Genomic DNA, 20,554 nt, shown 5'->3' with positions numbered 1-20,554 from the left:
GGTTGAGAAACCCTGCTCTAATGTTTAGATAACTTAAGACAGTTGAAGATTAAAAAAAGATAGAAATATTGTATCAGTATTCATTATGATTTAAGATGTCAGTGTTAATGAGCATAAGATTATTTAGCTTTTTCCTACAGAATTGAATAAAATGTTTAAAAAAACCCTGCAAATTGCACCGAAGTATTTGTTGTAAAGTATAGGTTTCTGTCTTAAGCTGATTACTTAGTACTGAAGTCTCCACTGTATTACTACTTAATATTATCTATGCATGTTGAGAAAGGAAAAAAAAAGATGAAAAAAGCAAATTTGATAACGATTAAAATACAGTTTAAAAACAAGGAGTGAAAGGAAAGAAAAAGGCTACTCAGTTTCTACCTTCCCCCTTTTTGTGCTTTTGTTAATTTACAATATTTATGAACATTTGGGCCCCCTTGGAAGCCAGACTGCAAATGTTTATATTTGCCATTTGTGTGATGTATTATATATATGGGAACCACTCTCATTCAAATGTGGTTAAACTTCTGTTAATTTTGCCATTGCTGCATATTCTCCAGGTTTAAGTTCCTAATCAGATATTGTTGGAATTCTATCCTTCTTCCAATATTGGGCAAAATACTCTCTGTTATGAGTATGTATCTCATTAAATTATGGTAGAGAACCAAGAGTACATTTTATGTTTTACAAACAAGCAAACAAAAAATTAAGGTTGGGCTTTCCTTAAATTACCATTGTGCTAGTAAAAAGTTACATTGCATGCAGATAATGGATATATTATCAGATTTGCGTAGGAGATATCAGGATTGTAGAGGCCACTGAGTCCATCTCCTTGTCAGTGCTGAATTACGGATTAAAGCATCCCTGACAGATGGCTGTCTCACTTCTACTTGAACGCATTCAGTATAGGGGAACCTGCCATGTTTCTGGGTAATTGATTCCACTACCAAACTATTTTTATGTTAGGAAATTCTTTCTAACATTCACTTCCTGTAACTTAAATCCATTATTCCATGTCTTGCACTCTGGAACAATACAAAATAGGCTTAACCTTCTATGTTACAACTTTCTGGTATTACAAAAGTGCTGTCATGCCCTCTCTTAGCCTTTCCATGATTTGGAAACAGCTATTCTGTTGCCTAAAACTGATTTCTTTTTTACAACAACATCACATTGCTAACCCATATATTCAGTAACCATTCAATAAATATTTTTCACAAGTACTATTGATGAACCCATACTACATGTGTGCATTTATTGTTTCTTAAGTGAGGAACTTTGCATTTGTCTCTGATAAATTTTATTTTCTTCCTATCAGCCAGTTTCTCTAACTTTTCTACATTTGAACTTTATTTTTGTTTTCTAAGGTATTAGCTATCAAATTTTGTGCAGATCCATTAAGCATTACTTCCACCAATCCTTTGACTTTTCCTCAAGGACTGCTGCAAGCTTATATTTGCCAAGTTGCTCTAAAACAGGAATAGAAACATGTTGCAAGAATGGCAGATTAGAACTGCAAACTCTTGTCCTTTCATGTTCACAGTATAAAGGTTTTGTTTCTTGTTCTCTTCTCAGGTTCTCAGAATAGCCAAATATATACAGGTCACTTGGAGGAAAAAAATGTTAGAAATTCCCCCTTAAGCTCTCCCACTTAATTCCACTGTTTATGAGCTCGTCTTTGCTTTCTCTGATCATTTGCTCAGTGAGTGCATTCCCTGGAATTTGGCTACCTTATATTCCTCATACAGTCTCTGGTTACTCACCAAGAAATGGAAAATCAGCAAATCTCAGGACATACTTCTTGATTATGTTTAGGAGATTGCCTTGTCATCCTTCATAGATGAGATGTAATCCCTCAGATCATATAGCTTCTCTGGTTGTGTTCTTTTTTTCCTTGTCCCTTCTTTCCTGTTTATTCTTTTGGTAAATTCCCCTAAGGCTGATCTATAATGTCACCATATGTTGAAAATTATATAGTTACCTTAATTGGGATTAGGGAAATAGATCCCAATCATTCCTTCTGTTTAATATTTCTTGAGTTCTTATTCTCTTACTATTCTTGAAAACTAATTAAATGAATTAAATTAAATTTCAGATGTTGAAGATTTATTGTTTTTCAGTAAATGATACTGAAGCCAAATAATTTAATTTCTTACAACGTTGTTTTCTCCTATTTGCATTTCTTTACTGTTAACCATATACTAAAAATCCCAGTGTTTTACATCAGTCCAAATCTCTCCATATTTCCAGTATTTTAATAGGTTGCTATCTTAATTAAATTAGAAATCTTTAACCTATGCAACTAGTGTTTTCATTGCTGTTAACATTTTATATGTCCAAGTTCACTTTCTAGCCTTACACAATTTCCTTGTTTTTGAGGCTGCTTGACTAAGGCTGCTGTGTAGCCCTTTTTTCCCCCCTCATTCTAAATATTTGGAAACATCTCTTTCCTGTTCATGAATTGTTCACTTGTGCAAAAAGAGTTTAAGTATGACGTTAGATTCCTACATAGAAACAGAGATGCTGGGTCTTTAGTTGCTTTTTAAAAAGCATAAAAGTCATTCTTTTGACATCTCTTTGTGCATTAGCATTCATTAAAATTCTTGTCACATCTTTGCTGGAGAAAATGGAATCTGGGTTTTTATAGTAACAAATATGAATGGAAGGACTTCCTGAATGGTCTTTTTCTTAAAGAAAAGAAAAGAAAAGAAAAGCTTGGAGCACTTTCACAATCAACTCATAAAACAATTCAGCAACTAATGAATTGACTCTCTGTCTTAAGACATTATTATGATTGACAGGTTTTCTCCTCTGCTTCCTCTACTAAGCATCCCAGCTGGTGTTTTACAAACTCAAAGCATCATTCTGAGAGATGCTTCATGATTTATAGCACAAGATGGGTTCCTGTGAAGCCATTAGGGATGAATTGCTTCTTGTCAATATTATCTGAAAGGCATTCCTGTATCTGTCTCAAAGCATATGTGAAGGAACACTTGTCCAGCAAACGCAAATTTCAGGGACACAATTTCTTCATGCTTTTCAAACATGATGGAAGTGTCCTTGAAATATTACTAAAGATAGTCAAACAGCTGCAATAGAGGTTTATCATTTCTGTAATGGGGAAAAAGCTATAAAACAGGGCTTGTAAGCTGATATCCAGTGATTCTCAGATCATAGTTTGCAGTTATGTAAACACTCAACGACCACTCAGCTTCAAGGCCTCCTAGCACTATATAATTAATTTGTGGAAAGGGCAGATGGAAAATGCTATGGGTTTGAGCTACTGTGGATATAAGAACCACTTGCACCTTGACACTGACAGCAGACCAGTCAACTGTTTTGTTTAGCCTCATGCTGGTTGGCGATGAAGACTCCCAACTGGCCAAACTGTGACTGTGAGACTTTTGGAAGTCCAAGCCTAGAAAATTAGTTGAGCTGGATGCCTATGATTTATTACTCTGTTGGTCAGGAGAGCCTGAGAAACTGGATGAAGGGGAGAGAACTAGGCTTTTTTGATTCAAAAGATATTTGAGAATATTGAATATTGACTTCTCCAAACTGGTGCTTTCCAGAGGAGGTGGGCAAAGCTAGAATAAAACATGTATTATTACAGAACCTATGGTGGATCCCCCCCGCCCCCCGGGTAGGAGCTGTTTGGGGCAGACTATAGTGATTTCTGTCGGAGATAAAATTCTTGTGAAGCTACACTTCCTTTTCCTGCAGGTTTTCAATTTCTAGAAGTGAAATGCTACGTTCATGGTCTTGGTTGACTAATGTCAAAGCCAGGCACTAAAACAGCTTCCTCCAGTTTGTTACCCTCACATCTTGCTTGCATTGGCATGAAGACACTTTACTAGCAGTTTTGGAGGGACATGTCCTCATGATGTTGCCTCCATGTCAGCTTAGAATCAGCCTTTGTTGTTCCAGTTTGGAACAGGTATTCTCCCAACACAAAGCTTGTCACCTATACAATCTGAGTATCACAGGGAAAAGCCCAGAGATGACCTGATTGGGGAAGGGATCTGTTCAGCTCCAGATGACCCAAGTAGTCTGTTGAGGAAATGCCATCTCCCCATTTGGTTGCTGGGTGTTGTGCCTGCAGGGCCATTTTGGATTCGACTGTGAAAGAGAGAACGGACACCTAGCCTTTTCTCTTTACTTTGCAGTATTAATCCCCAAGGAGATTGGTAGCTCTGTCAGCAAGGAGTCCTGCTATTTGAGAGATCATAATGCAGAGAGAGCATGCGAGACATCCAAACACTAGAGTGGACTATTGCGGGTGGGGGATGGGAGAGAAAGTGAGAACAGGCTTTTTGCCTGACCAAAAATCATTCTTGGGGGAAATCAGGTTCAGGAGGAAGAAAGGAAAGAAAGATCCAACAATTCAGTAGCACTGACGGTCTCTGGTTCAGGCTTCTCTGCTCTCTATCTCAAGTCAGCTCTTCCAATCCTTTGTGCACTGCAGATAAATTGGCAGTTTTGTCAAGAGAAGGTTGATATACCTGTCAAACAACACCCCCCCCCCCCATTAATGCTTCAACCCCCAACTTCACTCCATCATACATTCAAGTGAGAGGCTGGTGCTTAGTTTTCTCACCCATGGGTGATGCTGGTTGAAAGAATGACTGGAAGCCCACCAATTGCTGCTCTAACACTACTCTACGTTAAGTTGTGTAAGCATAGCAGCATCGCCTGGCCTCATTGCTGTGGCACAATAAATGCAGGCTGCAAAGGCAGCAAAACTGATATTAATAAACTTTCCTCCTGAATCAGGGACAGGAGGAGAATACATGAACATGGCTGTGAAAACGGTCTCAACTCCCATCAGCCAGAGGTAGCACTTGTAATTTAGTAGAGCTTAGTCAAGAAAGAGAAAGGCTGCTCAAAAAGGTGTACTATAAAGTACTATTAATTTAGTATAAACTTGCAGATAAAATAAGTACCTGATGGTTCTATAATAGGTTTGAGGCTAACACAAAATGAGCCCTATTACTTAGGAAGCAGAACTAGTTTCTTGGGAGGATTTATTTATTTATTTATTTATTGCTAATGTTAGCAAACATTAGGGATTTGCTGAAGAACCTATAATGCAGGGGTAAAATAGTGTCTAGAGAGACTATTATTTGATTCCTCAGATTCTGTAGTCTATTGATCTCATTCTGCCTTGATGCAGTGCCTGTGAGGCACGTGGGTGATCTTCATCTGTCTTCCTATCAGCAAGGATGCCACAGCTGCGCTGCTGTTCCACGTGTCGTGTTGGTGAGATGGAAGCAGCCTGCAGCTGCAAGGAAAACTCGCCATGGTTATTCCCCCCACCAGAGTTAGGTTAATGAAGGAGTGGTACTTCCACAGGGCCTTTGTCTGCCCGTTTTCTCTCCCCCTCTCCTCCCTCCCTCCCTCCTTCCCTAACTTCCTCCTAGCAATTGTACTTAAATGCCACTCTATTCAGAGAGTGAGAGCCTGGAATGCAGTAAGCCAGGAAGTGCAACAGAAGAAGAGAATGCCCTTATGCAAAGACATCCATATTATAGTTGCCTGGCTGTATAGCATTTTAAACCTTTAGTGGAATATAAGAACCCGGTTGCGGCATTGAAGTTATCTCTGTTGGGGGGAAGAAATGATAATTGGATTTAATCAGACTTTCACGTTAGTTAAATTTCAGAGATTAGTAAAAACTTAACAGAAGTTAGAGAAGAAAACAAACCTTTTCTTAATTAAATACCAGGGCCTCATTGCTGTTAGGCAAGAATGAGCTCACAACTTGCCTCTCTTGAGCTCAGAGCCAACAGATTGCTGTTCTTTTTAAGGGCCATGGAGTTGACGTTAATTACATGAGCATTTACAGATTCCCACATGAATGAATAATTGTATGGCTGTGCAGAGGGATTCTCTTTCTGGCTTTCTATCCAGATGCATGTTGAACTTGCTTCTCTATTCTCCTGACATTTGACTGGAGACTGCAGTGCAGCAAGTCTCATTAATCTCTTTGCTCTGCAGTAAATCTCAAAGAGGATCTTAAACCCAATTGTTTTTTTTAAAGTATGGTATATAAAAGTTTATTTTTATCTGATTATCGTTCTATCTCCTGTACTATTATATTTGTGACCCAACATGATAACAACCCCCCCCCAAATAAGTCTTAATAAAATAGCGGCGTCTGCAGGGTATGGTCAAAGAAGTCAAGATGGCAGCCTTAACAGTGCAGCCGAAGCTCCTTCTCTTTTTAATGTGTGTCAACATGCAGCACGCATAACAGATAGGCAGAGCTTCAGTCAAGACGGTTGTGGCTGCCATCTTGACTTTTTTTTTTTTTAACCCCCAGACATCTCTGAAACAAAAGGTCAGTCCTCTTGGCAGCTTGAGGTGTTCTGCATTCTTGAAGTGAAATGAAGAATTGGAAGAGCAACCTTCTGTTGCATTTCCTGTGGTGGTACTCCATGTGATATTTTCCCCCTTTTTGTTTAGAGTTCTAGAATGCCAAGGACTCCCAATTGTGAATGGCCAGTGTGATCCTTATGCAACGGTTACTTTAGCAGGACCATACAGGTGAGTAACATTTATTGTTCATTTGTTTTTTAAATATATTTCTCACCTGGTTAAAGTTATGTAGAAAATCCTATGAAATAAATAAAAATTGAGACAGTCTCTAAGAATTTGTGAGTTCATATCAAATTCCTACTTTGTAGAGAATCAGATTTTATTGTGATAGCATCCACTAGTCAAAACTGCTGCTGTTGCCCCGAAGTCTGTTGTGAGTCTGTTGTAAGAACTCCACTCGCTACCGGCATAATTCACAGGACTGCTTATGACCTATAACCCTCTTTAAGATTGTGCAACAGGTTGTCTTCTTTATAAATCTGTTTATAAAGCTTTAAGAAAATGAGAAAAAAACCAACACAGATATAATTAAATTAAAATGCCTGGTTTTTTTGTTGAAGTGAGCATAGAAAGTATTGGATTAGAACCAGAGAGAGGCAGGTTCAAGTCCACTCTCAGCAACAGAAGCTTACGGGTTCCTTTGAACTCCTGGACGGAAGGCAGGATATAAATCTACCTCCTTAATTAATCCATTATTTTTGTAAAAAAAATGCACTAAGAGGTATGGGCAAGCGGGAGGTCTGCTTCTAGTCTCATCATGCAAGAAGCTTAGGGAGATGAAATATCCAAATAAGGCACGGTTAGCGTACTTTCAAGATAACTCCAACGCTCCAACTCCTCACACTTTCAGCTGTTCCTATTTTGGGTAACTTTTCTTTCTTGCCCTTTTTTCCTGCAGATCCGAAGTCAAAAAGACTAAAGTTAAAAAGAAGACAAACAATCCACAGTTTGATGAAGTATTTTATTTTGAGGTTGGTATTTTGGAAGAATGGGGGATATATACTGCTGTAGATGATTGCCACGGTTCCATGTTGTGCCAGCTTTAGAGTGTGCTCAAGATAGAGCCTGAAGTATCGTGGTGCCAGCCAGCTATTTGGTGAAGTAGAAATGTACTTTCCAGCTGAATACAATATTGTTTTTCTGCATAGAATTTCTGCACTCCTCATTTGGTGCTTCTGAACCAGTCATCCAAGTTCTGAACTGGTGCTGATAAGTGACTCTTTTTGAATCTGGAGTTTTATGGCTTCCCTACTGTCTTTTTTGGTTAATAATGGGAGGGTTGTCTCATAGGAAATATAAAAAGCTTTAAAAATAGTGGTGGCAACCCATTCGAAACCAGAGTTCATTGGTTAATTGCCAACATGCTTTAACACAAAAGTTCTCTTTCCTTCAATAGAAAGCACTTCCTTTCCACTGAGAATGCCAAAGATGTTGTATAACAGGACTTTTTAAAAAACGAATGAAGGTAAAGTAAAGACTAGCATCCTTCAGAACTTCACCAACCCCACTCTTTTCTTTCGTCTTGATAGCGATCACTGTAGGGATAAAGGCAAACTTTGAACAGAAGTTCATTCCAATTCTTTATCCTGGTCACTCTACATTCTTCTATCTTATTATTTTCTGTACTAAAATAACTTACTTTAAATCAAGGTTCACTAGTTGTTTAAGCTCATCCTCGCAGTGACTAGCAGGCAGTGGCTAAGTAAAATAACTGAATATGGAGATTCTTCATACTAGGTCAGACCACTGATCAGCCATACCAGTACTGGCCATGTTGACAAGCCATCATTCTCCAAAATCTCAGTGGCAGCTACTCAGGATTAAGGCAAATACCCTTTCTTCCCTACTTATAGTATAGGTCCTTCCCAGATTGTTAGAGAAAAAAGGAAAAGACACTCTGAGAGTTTTCTTTTTCCTGTGCAGCAGTACCAGTTGGAACAAAGAGTTTGATGTGTATGACCCAAAGCCTTATATCAGTACTTTGTTACCTTCAGTGCCTGTGTGGCCACTGACAATGCATGTTGTGCTCCTTTTTCCACTTTGCTGCATTATTGAATAGGGTGCCACTAATTGCAAACGCTCCTCCTATCCTCTGGAGCTCTCCGTTGTCCTTCCTACAGCTGCTTCTATCCAATATTGGGTATATTTAGGAAATGAAAGGATGCATGGAAATTGTGCATGTGATGAATGGATTCCAGCTTGACATGCAAGTTACAGTTTGATTGTAGACACAAGGCTGAAATTTTAGCTCATGGAAGTAAATAACATTTGTATATACTTTTAATGCACTATCCATGTATGGCTTATTTCAACTATCCTAACCATTACCACACAGTGTAGGTCCCTAATATTTCCATCTTGTAGACAGACAGATGCCATTGAGTGACACAAACTTAATTGTGATTTCATGGATAAAGTGATGCATTCAACTGTGGAAATTGTATCTCACAGTAATTTTGCACTTTGCTTGCTCTATACAGCAAGCAAATAATGGAGCTCTACTGATTTGGAATCTAGAAGTATCTGTTCATTGAATTAGTGTCCTGAATGGGTTTCTCCATGAAAATTTTTAAATTAGTATGTTGCTGGAAACATGAAACATAATTGGAAGACTTTAAACAGAGTAAAACGTCCAGGTGACATGATTAGAATCTTGTTTCATAATGAGATTTTTCCAGATTTTATACCTGCCACAATTCTGAAATGGGAGTGTAATTTCATTTCTCCCTTAACCCCTTCTGCTTGAGATTCACTTCATTGAATGATAACATTTACTTAAACCATCAAAGACACAATTTAAACCAAAGTTGGCAACCTGGGCCCTAAAGCATTGGTCTGATTTCCAAAGCTCTCTGTGCCACAAATGATTGATTGGCTCTCTGGTAAGAGCTGTCAGTCTTTTCTGTATCTGGCTGTTCTTTGGCAGAGAAAGGAGGAGGAAGATGTTGGAAAAGGAAAGAATGAGAGAGAAAAGGGTGTATGCCAAAGAAAGAATGAGTGCCACCCAGTTTGGATTCAGGTTTTACTCATCACTTGCCTTACTCCTACCTGCAATTGCTTGTGCCCCCAATATATTACCTTGAGAATGAGTCATTCAACAGAAAAAAAAAATTCTCCCACCTTTTATCTAAACACTAGTCATGTTACATACCGAATCTTCTGTGAATGGAGTCTTATTATGCCTTTGAGTTTTTCTGACCCTGGGGGAAGAGATCAAGGGCATACTGATGCATGCCTGTCAACCTTACAGAGCCACACGGACATAACTTGTCTGTACCTTGCTCATTGAAGTAAAATCTCACATTTGCCCATGCAAGTAATTTCCAGATTTTTTTGTGGAAATATGATAACGTTTATACATACTACCTTTTATGTGTAAGTTAACTTTAATAATGCCTTGTTAATGTGAACAATGGGACAGGATAAGGGTTTAAGAAGAAATAAGTCCACTGATACTCAAACCAAGGGCTTAAGAAATTATATCTGGAGGCAGAGCCATCTGGGGTGAGCACAGGGCAATCTGTCCTAGGCCTCTGCTAAGTAGGGAGCCCCCCCCCGCTACCAGCCCTGTGCCTCAGTTTCTGGCTTTGTACATCCCTGGAACATAGGGGCTGGTAAATTGGGAGGGGGGAGGTTTGGAAATTTGGAAGGCCACCTGATGAGATGAACCGAGGTAGAGGAGATCTGGGGGTGGGCAAGGAGAGGTGTCAGGACTGTTGGACGAGGCTGGTTTTGGGACGAGATGGTTCCTTGAATGAGGCAAGAGATAACAGAAGGGCAGAACAGCTGAGTTAGATAGCAAGAGAGGTAGCGCTGGTGCATCTGGTCTCGGGGCCCTTTTATGGTGCCTTTGAGTGGGGTGGCTGCCAAAGCTTGACTGAATACTGTCACTGACACAAGAGCAACTCAGGGTGGGGCTTCCTGTGACTTGCTTTCTCAGGGAGGAGGAAAGAGGCAGGAGCCCTTCATAATGTGGTTAAGTTTTCTTCTCTTGTTGGAGAAGAAGACAAAGCACATGCATTTGTCTGGTGCAGCAAAAAAGAAAGGAGACAAAAATAAGAGCTCTGGGTGAAAAAGGGAAACAGATTCTGGATCATTGTGGTTGGGTAGTAGTGAGGAGAACTGAAAGAAGGTGGAACAAATGAAGCAGCTGGTGATAGTGCAGGTGGCAATGACAACATCACAGAGGAAACCTGCAGTATGAATGCAGGAGAACATTTTGAGCTTGAAAGGTTTGGCGGTACAAGTTGAAAAGGACACATCTGATAAGAAAAACAATTATTGTATGCCGCCCAGAGTCACTTCCTGTGAGATGGGTGTTTATATAAATTTGACAAATAAATAAATAAATAAATAAATCTGATTTCTAGACTTGTTTTCTAACACATCGCCAAAAAATGGTCTCTAATGACTTAGTCACCTGGGGGCACAGTGATAAACTACAAAGGGACCTAATTGTTTCCAGGGGAGCTCACCTAACCCTGCTAATTTTCCTAATGATTCCTCCAGACTTTTATTGCCTACATCTCTTTTCTTCAAGGCTGCCTAATGGGGAGAATATGAAGAGACTCCCTCCTTTGGAAGCTCAGGGCATCTGGCCTGTTCTGTTCTCTCTGTTAAACTCTTTTGAGGTGTGACCAAAAATAATCCCTGTTAATTCCAGGCTCAGCCATTAAGATGTAAGTTATGACCAGAGGAAACTGCAAATTAAAATGTCCTGAGGCCAATTCTAGTCACTTTCAGCATTTTATATAGTGGAAAGATCTTGCAAATGCTCTTTCTGGAAAAGGAGTCATTGATGGAGCTCTTGAAAAGAGTCTACAGTCGGAGAAAGAAAGGTGCAGTATGCAAACCTTAAATGACTTCACACAGTTTCTGGAAGAGCAAAACTTATCCTCTCAAGACTCACATTAAACTCTTCACCATAGTGATGATGGGCTCTTTGTCCCCCTGTAAAATTGATCTATAAATGCAACCAAGATTTTAAATTTCTTATGTAGCATCAAATGGCCAAGAAAAGACAAAAGGAGCGAAGATGTCCTGGCAGACCCAGAATTAGTTTTTCACAGTGTATGCTAGGAAGGTGTCATATACACTTTTTGAAGAAGTAAGAAATGCTCAATGATATGGACTGCTTGTGAGTTAGACACTCAACTCCTCTCATACTCAGAAGTTTAGACATGTCTTGAAATATGTACATGAGAAAAATAAGGAGTTGTGCAGGAATGCTTCCTGAAAATGCTGGACAGCATTTAAAAAGAAGATCTTGCAGAACCAGCCAAGAAAGTACTGGCAGAGAATATAATAGAGTGCAGAACTGCAAAGGGCCAGGATATGAAAATGCTTGAAATATATGTGGACAATACCAAGATGTGAAAACTGCTGTTAAGCCAGAAGCCCTCAGGTTTTGTTTTCATCCTGCACAGCACACTCTGAATCTGTGTGGTACCTGTGTCATACGGAGGAGCCCAGAAGTCAACGTACAGAAGCAATATGATATGTTTTCATGCAGTCCTGCAAGATGTAAACTTCTTCAAGAAACTGCCAAACTTCCATTGTCAAAAATTAGATGGAACTCTGGAATTGATTATATTTTCAGTTCTGGAGGCTCTTCCCATTGGAAGTCGAGCTCTCTGAAAAAACAAATGGCTATGGTCTGGTAAGAGGGGACTTGAAGAGAACAAAATATAAATGGCCTGGTGGCAGACACAACTATCATCCAAGTTGACTTGTAATCAGATACTGCATGCACACACATGAATCATGTGGAACATTGAAGGGGACACACACATCAAATCTGTCAAGGCCCCCTAAGTCCTCTGGAGCACCCAATCTGCAGGTATATCAGTGGCTATATTTCCACTTCAAAGACTCAAACTGGTAAAATTTTACCAAAATGTGGGAAGGTATAACCAATTTTAAAGTGCCAACTGAACTGAATTTATGGTGGCTCTATCCTTCATAAGATTTCAAAGAAAAAGTAATTATGTAAGCAGTGGTGGACAGATTTTACAAAATATGGTAAACTATATGGAATTAGCACACTGAGTCACAGCACTCTTATTCCAAGATAAGACTAATACATAACTAAAGTTTTTTGTGCGTGTTTTAATTCGTATTGTTTATTGTGCACTGCATGAAGCTGCATGTACCTCATATGTGTCTGTCTATCTGGCTTTGTATTCAGAACTGAATTTTCTTTGGCTGACTCAGTTTTTAAAATGCAGTTAAATCAGCTTGCTAATCCATTAAGAAAGCAAATGTGTAGTAATAATGCTACTTGTTTAGGGAAGAAATGTTTCTGAATTTATAATGGGAGGAGATGGTATTGTGGTTATTGCTGGGTGGAGTGCTCTCATTCCGTGTCATAGACTCGTTAGAAATAAAACCTCAAAGCGTTTGTTGTTTTTGTTGGGTTATTTGAAAGATTTATAGATAATTTCAGTAAAGGTGAATAGTCCCTTCTATGCTTCATATATGCAGCTGCTTCTGAGGTGCTTGAAAAGCATCATGAAGCATATATCATTGTAGATTCAGAGGTTGGGGAAAGAAGGAAGGAAGGTGGCTTTTCTGGGTATCAAAACCAACTTACTGAGTATAGCCAAAATGGAGATTTTCAGGGAACTAATCACTTTTTCAATTTATCTCCAAAATGAATTACATACCCACACATGAAAACCACAATTAGGCAAACAAAATAGATAAATAAAATCTACAGTTCTTAAATCCCTCATAGAAACTGATTGATTGTCATGGCTTTAGCTGAATGATATGGCTGATTTAGGGGATTAAATTGTTAAGAATTCCATAAACATATAAATGTTCCAAATATTCAGAAGTATTAAAATCTGTTAGTAGACAATATATTCACATATACACATACCCTTGTTACATTTGATTGCTTTTCAGTCTGTCTGGGCACTATTTTCTATTATCCTTTTGCTTTTCAATCTTTGACATACTGAATACCACAGCAAGGATAAATAAGGAAAGAATTTATGGATCCAGATGTGAAAGGTCAATATATTGCTTTCTGGCTGACAAATGTATTCAGTTTCATTGGGGGGAAAAAGAGTATTTCTGTAATATGTACAGAGGTGGACTTGCTTCTCCTTCCTCAGATTTCAAGGCTGTTACATGATGTGTCTTGGGGACAGGGCAAACATGTTCATCTCCTTCGGTTTCACAGACCATATACTTATGTTCTGTTGCAGGATATTATATTCATGTATTATACTAGCCAGTCTGTAACTGTACTGAATAAATAAGAGTTTCTGGCCTTCCTGCAATCACTTCTAAAGGTTGCTACCCTTTAGATCTGCCCACAAAAAAATGCTTTCAAAGTGACTCATAATTACAGTTTACAGAATAACCTCAGCCATGGTCTTTATAATGCAAGTTCTTATTTTTTTCCTCAAACTGCCATCTGCCATACAGGAGACATATTGCTGAAGGATGAGTCTTGAAGTGGACCTCCTTTGGCCCTTGACTTCCTGTGGGACTGAGGCACATTTCTCAGGGGGCTAATTAAGTGGAAGCATAAGCCCTGTTATCTGACAAGTCTTGTTGTCATCTCTCCACAACAATAAAGCCAGGCCTTATAAAGACAGCCTGTGAAACTGAGCCCTTCTGGGTGTCTTGCTGTGAATGATGCCGGACTAAATTCTTGTCTTTCTTTACTTCCTCCCTTCATTTTCATCTTCTATCTAAGCTTTTCAGTTGCTGCTTAGGGCATTGGTTTTCCTGCCTTGAACTCTACTGTTTGCCTGGAGTGTTGTCAGACCGATAGCAGTTTCCCCTTCGACATGGAAATCTAACATATACTTCCCTATTAACCAAATACCAGAGATGATAATAAATTAGTAATAGATGAAGCCAACTCATTTTGAGTCCAAAGAATCTGGGACTTTTCAAGCCTTTCTAGAAAGATCTTGGAGATTAAAAAAAATGATGAAGAAGCTTTTACTGGGAACTCTGGGAAATTGAGAAATATCCAGTCCCAGGACATTCCTCCATTATCAGCAAACATCTTTCTTGCAAGTTCCACTTTCCCATATTTTGTTAGAATATAGAGGACATTGGCAGGTAAAGCAGCAATCCTTCACAGTATCTGTTTATAGATAGGTCTTCGCTGTCTGCACAAAGATTTCCACAAGTACTTGGAGTTTGTATTGCCAACATGAACGCTGGGTGTATTTATTTGTTGTAAAACTCCTGGCCACTAAGTCAAGGGGAATAAAATTTAATATTAATTATAGAAAACAATGTTATGTATTTACCAGCACTGTTTTCCTTCCTTCCCTTTGTAGCTTATAAAATTGTAGGGAAATAGTGCAGAGGAAGAGGGAAAATCAAGAGAGCTTGCTCCACTATTAAAAATGAAGCTAAAATTTGGAAGAATTGACTTCACCAGGAGACTTTGTGTCTGAATATCCTTTTATTAGCACTCTTACCAATCACTAATTTTGGTTAATTGCTTTTTGTTCCTTTATTTCTTCCTGTTCTCATTTACATATTGATTACCTGTGGTTTTTTTAATTTAAAAAAAACCTTCAAGTATTGGTAATTGACTTGAGTCCATGATAAGGGTTGGTTGTCACACTAGATGAAAGGGCCATATTGTTTTAACAAATAGTATCAGTTGATTTGATGTATGTTCACTGGGATATCTGAATCATATTCCCATAGCTCCAGATTTTGTGTAGCTATGAATCAAAAATGTGGGGGGCGGGGGGGAAATCAAGGAGAATGGCTTGTAATGAATATTTTGGCATGGATTCTCAGTCACTATGTTAGCCAGTGTGTAAGGGAAACATCTGTTTTACACATAGGTTTCTTAGGTGCTCTGCTTGCATGCTTCCTTGGTTCATGCTCCTGTCATTGTTTTTTCAGAATGTTGGCCTCAGGCCGCTTGAAAGTATGTCATTCTTGATTTAACATGAAGAAGAGTTTGGAGTATAGGGTTTAACATACAAGAGCAGAATTTGTAATACAGGAAGGTGTGCATGGAGCTATATCAGTTCTATTTTGGTGATTGTCAATCTCCATCAATTCTGCAAAAGTGATATATGTGGAGGGGTGGCATCTGTACTGTGCCATACTGTACCATTTGCTGTCTTCAAATACTGGTCCTAAGATAGAATGGTATATCATGCACATTGGACTTAAGAAAACACCAAGCTTTGAATAAGCACAAACTATTGGTTGGAGGGGGAAGGAATGTTTCAATTAAGATATCTTGTGTAAATCAGCTTGCTGAGACCTGCATGCAACACTTACTCCTATTAGAAAACCAGAGAGAAATGAAATGGATCGACCAGATATGAACAGAAATTTTACATTGTAGTGTTCTGATTTACTTCCTGTTAAAAGTTGCCTTTGGAATGATTGTGTGGGTGACTAATATGCTTGGCACACAAACTGAGTGTAATACAATAACACACTAGAATTATGGATATATAAAAGCTAAGAAAATGCAATTAATCTGCTGATGTTGTATAATAAATAAATGAGATAACATTTAATTTGTTTCAATTTCTAAATAAAACATGTGCTCAGTATTTTTCTCTATCATATGAAATTGATTTTTTTATGCCATATTTTAAGGCTCTGAAAAATACTGCAGTATTTTTTAAGTGAATAATAGCAAAGAGAAGCATAATAATCTTACTTGCCAAATCAGTTTATGGGAATATTCCTTTTAGTGTTTTAATTGAGTTAGCGCCATACAAATATAGACTCTATTGCAATGGTTTACATATATCTTTATTAAAACAGTTATAGATAATTTACACTACAAAATATGATGCAGCTTAATATGTATGCTTATAAATGCATTATCTAAAAAATGTTGGAGTTTAATAAAATTAGATTTATGAAATTGAATCAACTATCAACTACAATTTGTAGATGCACTGAGGTTCTCTATATAAAGTGTTTAATGGAATTTTGTTAATAATAAGATCCTATTTTAAAATTTCTTGTTTGCACTAGATTACTAGGCCAAGCAGCTATAGCAAGAAATCCCATTTTGAAATTGAAGATGCTGATGAAGTTGACAAGATGGAAATCAGGTAAAATACTTTATACATCTTAAAAACTCTTTAGAGTTCTTTAACCAACCACAAACATTCTTTTGACAATGAAAGCTGTTTTCTTTCTCCACTTCCCCATATTTTTTATCTATCAAGAAAGATATCTGCTTGGGATAAAAGGAAAGAGGAAAGCATTCTACTAACTTTCTAGAAATTATGCACCAAATCATTTTCAGCTATGTACATAATCAGCAAGTTCAGAAATAATTTTTAAAAAGGTATTCACATCCTAGCTCCCAAATGACATTGATGTAAGTCAAGCCAACTGACATAGAAGGCTAACTATTAGGAATATGATACAGAAATAAGAGAATATAAAAGCTATCAGATGGTGCAGTGGATACACCAGCCTCCTGAACTCAGAGACCTTTAGGTACGATGGGCTGTAACTCCATTATCCCTAGTGGGCCCAACTACGATGGTAGCTGGGAATTATGGAGTTATAGGCAAACATAGGACAGGGCAAAGTATTTTAAAAAGTCCTTCCTAAAGCATGTTGGTGCAAGTAAAGGATTTCTTCCTTGAAGCAATGAGCCAGTAGCATCTTCTGAAAGGCTCAGCACCATGGGCATCCACAAGGTGGCAAATGATAACAAATGACTCAAATATTATCACCCAAGTTCACAATTGCTTCATTGGTGTGATGGTGGCATGATGCATGTCATAATTTTGACATCGTTGTAGCTTGTAATAGTTGCATCCAATCTGTGCAGCTGTTTCTAGAGCTTTCCCAGGTCATTGCTCTTACTTACTTACTTATTGCTCACACTTACTGTATATGGCCACCCATCTCACACAAGGCAACTCTGAACAGCATACAACAATGAAGTCCCAGTGGAAGTGTTCTCTGGGTGGGTGTGTGCAGGAATGTAGACCCAGTCATGGGAATGGGGAAAGAATGAGAGAACCATAAAGTGGGGACTTTCAGAAAAAATTAGTCCATCCTGAGAAAGAGAAAAGTGGGAGAAATAGCCATGCCTTGATTTTGTTTAGCATGAAGTGGGACAGAAAGAACTCTTGACAGGCTTTCAAGATCTTGTTACACTACCCTACAACAATAAAGAGCATTCCTGCATCCTTACCTTTCTTGAGCTTGCCTATCTTGAAAACCTGGCAGTGCTTGCGCATGCCCATTCAATCTGGAGTGCCCCTAAAGCAGTCTTGCTGAGCCTTTTGGAGGTTATGGCTGCCTCAGCATTCTAAGGAGGAAATTTTGCTTGCATTATACTTTGCTCATCTCTAGTGAACACATCTAGAGTATACCAAACTGGAGAAGCTAATATATAATGCCACTCAAATAAGAGAGGCCTCAGATAATAAGAAAGTCAGTTGGTTTGCTGACTTAAAAGCATACTTCCCAAATTTGACAACTTCCAGATGCATGTACTTCAACCCCCAGAATTTCCAGTGATGGCCATGCAGGCTGTGGGATTCTGGGAGTTGAAGTCCACACATGTGGAACTTGCTGAAGTTGGATAATACTGGTTTCACAGAAGCTTAAAATGGATAAAAACAGGGCTAGTAGATTGACAGTTCAAAAAGACAATCTAAGAAAACATAACTCAAGGCACTTCCACACAAAAATTCTGTGCCAGTTTGAAAACAGCTTTGGGCCATGTGTTCCCACAACATTTGCAATGTTGGAGAGCCAAGGAATGTAGAAGTGCTCTCAGAAGGGAAAAGGGGGTAGAACTCAGCAGCCAATTCTTAATGTTCCAGAGTTCTTGATGTGAATGCTGTGATGCAAACATCTTATTCGCCTTCCAAAATAAGACTTTGATGAGCTTCCAGAGTTAGCCTGGGAACACAACTTTCTTAAAATGTACAGTATAGTATTTTTAAGCCAGAAGTTGTTTGTATTACAGGTGCCATATTGCCTATTGAGACCTTTTAAGGATATGCTCCACTCTGGAACTGGTTCCCCCTCTGTTTTTACAGTATCATCTATTGGGAGTGTATTTGTTTCTGGTTCTGCTCCAGTTTATTTGAAATCATCCAAAATTGGTATTTTTCTTTGAATCATGCAATTCTGAAGATTGCTTCTCTTATACCACCTTCCACGTGCCGATGCCAGTAATTATTCTCTTTTCCTGTACACATTTAGAACCTACCACATCTAATCCATTCTCCCATGTAATATTTAACCTCAATCAGAGCTATTGGGGAAACTGTCTGATTGCTGACATGGTATAATTTCACCTTAGCAATTTACAGAGACTTTTAAATACAACAGAAAAGTGGCAAGGAGGTGAGGAAGCTGAGGGAGGATTTCAGTGCCTTTTTAAAGGTTTTTATAATCAAAGTTCCTTTACTTTTCATCATAGCAGTCTCTCAGATTTTTTTTTTTTTGCAAACAACCAGACAAATGCAAGCAAACATCATGTACAGAAAAATACGGATGGAGGGGCACTAGCACAAGCCAGTGGTAGCTCAGAGGGTGTGCCTAACTCTAAACCTAACCCTGCTATAGACTTGCTGCAAGTAACACTAGACCATCTTCAAGATTATGAGTAGGATGATGCTAAATTTGGAAAGTTTAAAAACAGGCTATTATATAGTTGACCCTCCTTTCAAAGCTCACTAGTGTCTCACATCAAGTTTAATAAGAACTCATTGCTACAAGAACTATGATCTTACAACCCAAACTTCTGGATCTAAACAACAGGAGGAAATGGGAACAAATATGTACAACCAAAACATTGTGTTGGGAACATGGGTTACATGGATCCATTCCACATGTTGTTTATCACACGCTGAAGCCCGGTTATTGTTTCTTTTGCTCTTTAACAGTCTTCTCAATTGATAGTTAACAAGTCCTTTTATTGTGCCAGCCAAAGTGAGTTGATCAGTGGCAGTGACTGTAGCAGCACTCTTCTGCTTGCTTCAGCATGTGCTTTAAAAGACATCCTTTTCTGTCTTGGGGTGGGTTGGTTGGCTGGTCAGTTGACTGATTTTGGGTTTGTATTTTTTGGAAAGGATAGAGATGGAAGTATTAAAAAGGAGAAAAAAGAATTTGTTGTTCTGTTCTCCATTCTCTCTCTTACTCTGTTACAGAGTTGATCTTTGGAACGCAAGCAATTTGAAATTCGGAGATGAGTTTCTAGGAGAGTTGCGGCTACCACTGAAGTTTCTTCGGCAGTCCAGCTGTTATGAAGCATGGTACTCCATTTTATTAGACTATTTTACTCTTTCTTTGTATTTCATCATAAGTTGCTACAAAACAATTCATTGCTCCGTCATAATTGATTTCTTATCTGTGTGTGCTTTTTTCACAAATCCTTCTTCTACTCGCACAATCCAATTTTATACAGACATACATTTCATCATAACCATAATGTGTTTATCCACCTAAAAACCAAAAGATGTGAAGAAAGATTTATAGAATCTTTCTTATGACTGGGAAGAGAGGCCTTTTATTCAATACAATCTATATATAGTTTTAGAAGCTGTTTTATGTTTCTCTCCTTTGTTAGGTATTTCCTGCAGCCCAGAGTTAATGGCAACAAAACACTGAAACCTGATGACCTGGGTTCCTTGCGGTTAAATGTGGTTTACACAGAAGACCATGTCTTTCTTCCAGAGCATTACAACCCACTTAGAGACCTCTTATTAGAATCTGCAGATGTTGAGGTAATTTTTCCATTCTTAACTTCTCATAAATATTTATCATTTTCCAATAAATGGGCTGGTGCCCTCAAGCTCTCTGCAAACATTGGCTCCTTGTTAATTAAATTGGAAGCCAGATGCTGAAGTATGCATTTTCTGTCTCCCCTGGAGCAAGTGTCCAGGGAATAATCTTGTTTATGATCACTGTGTTCCCAATATCGTTTGGCTGCGGGAAGCCAACAGTCTTGACCAGGATCATTAGGATAAGAGAGAAATACTTCAGTGGTCCTGCTTAAATCTCTAGATTCCTATAGTTATTATCAATGAGAAACCAGTGATTTTATCTCTGTACTGCAATTGCAGTTCAGCGGATTGTTCACTATTGCACTACTGTGTGGGAATCCAGCAATCTTGACTAGGGCCACTAGGAAAAAAGAGAACATCCCATAACTTCCTGCTTTCCCTTTCGTCTCAGTATC

General features: G+C 38.5%; 1 protein-coding gene across 3 annotated transcripts in view; it reads left to right on the top strand.

Moving 5' to 3' along the window:
• RASA3 (RAS p21 protein activator 3) overlaps positions 1-20,554 on the top strand; it is a 139,766-nt gene that overhangs the window by 94,634 nt on the left and 24,578 nt on the right. For all 3 annotated transcript variants that reach the window (XM_063304893.1, XM_063304892.1, XM_063304891.1), the window contains 5 exons: positions 6,463-6,543; positions 7,274-7,346; positions 16,369-16,448; positions 19,524-19,628; positions 19,943-20,099. In XM_063304893.1, the coding sequence (XP_063160963.1) occupies positions 6,463-6,543; positions 7,274-7,346; positions 16,369-16,448; positions 19,524-19,628; positions 19,943-20,099 (496 nt within the window). The remainder of the gene's footprint in view (positions 1-6,462; positions 6,544-7,273; positions 7,347-16,368; positions 16,449-19,523; positions 19,629-19,942; positions 20,100-20,554) is intronic.

The sequence above is a fragment of the Candoia aspera genome, chromosome 5 (genome assembly GCF_035149785.1).
Source record: "Candoia aspera isolate rCanAsp1 chromosome 5, rCanAsp1.hap2, whole genome shotgun sequence".
Classification (NCBI taxonomy): Eukaryota; Metazoa; Chordata; class Lepidosauria; order Squamata; family Boidae; genus Candoia; species Candoia aspera.
This window is presented reverse-complemented; position numbering and strand designations above follow the sequence as displayed.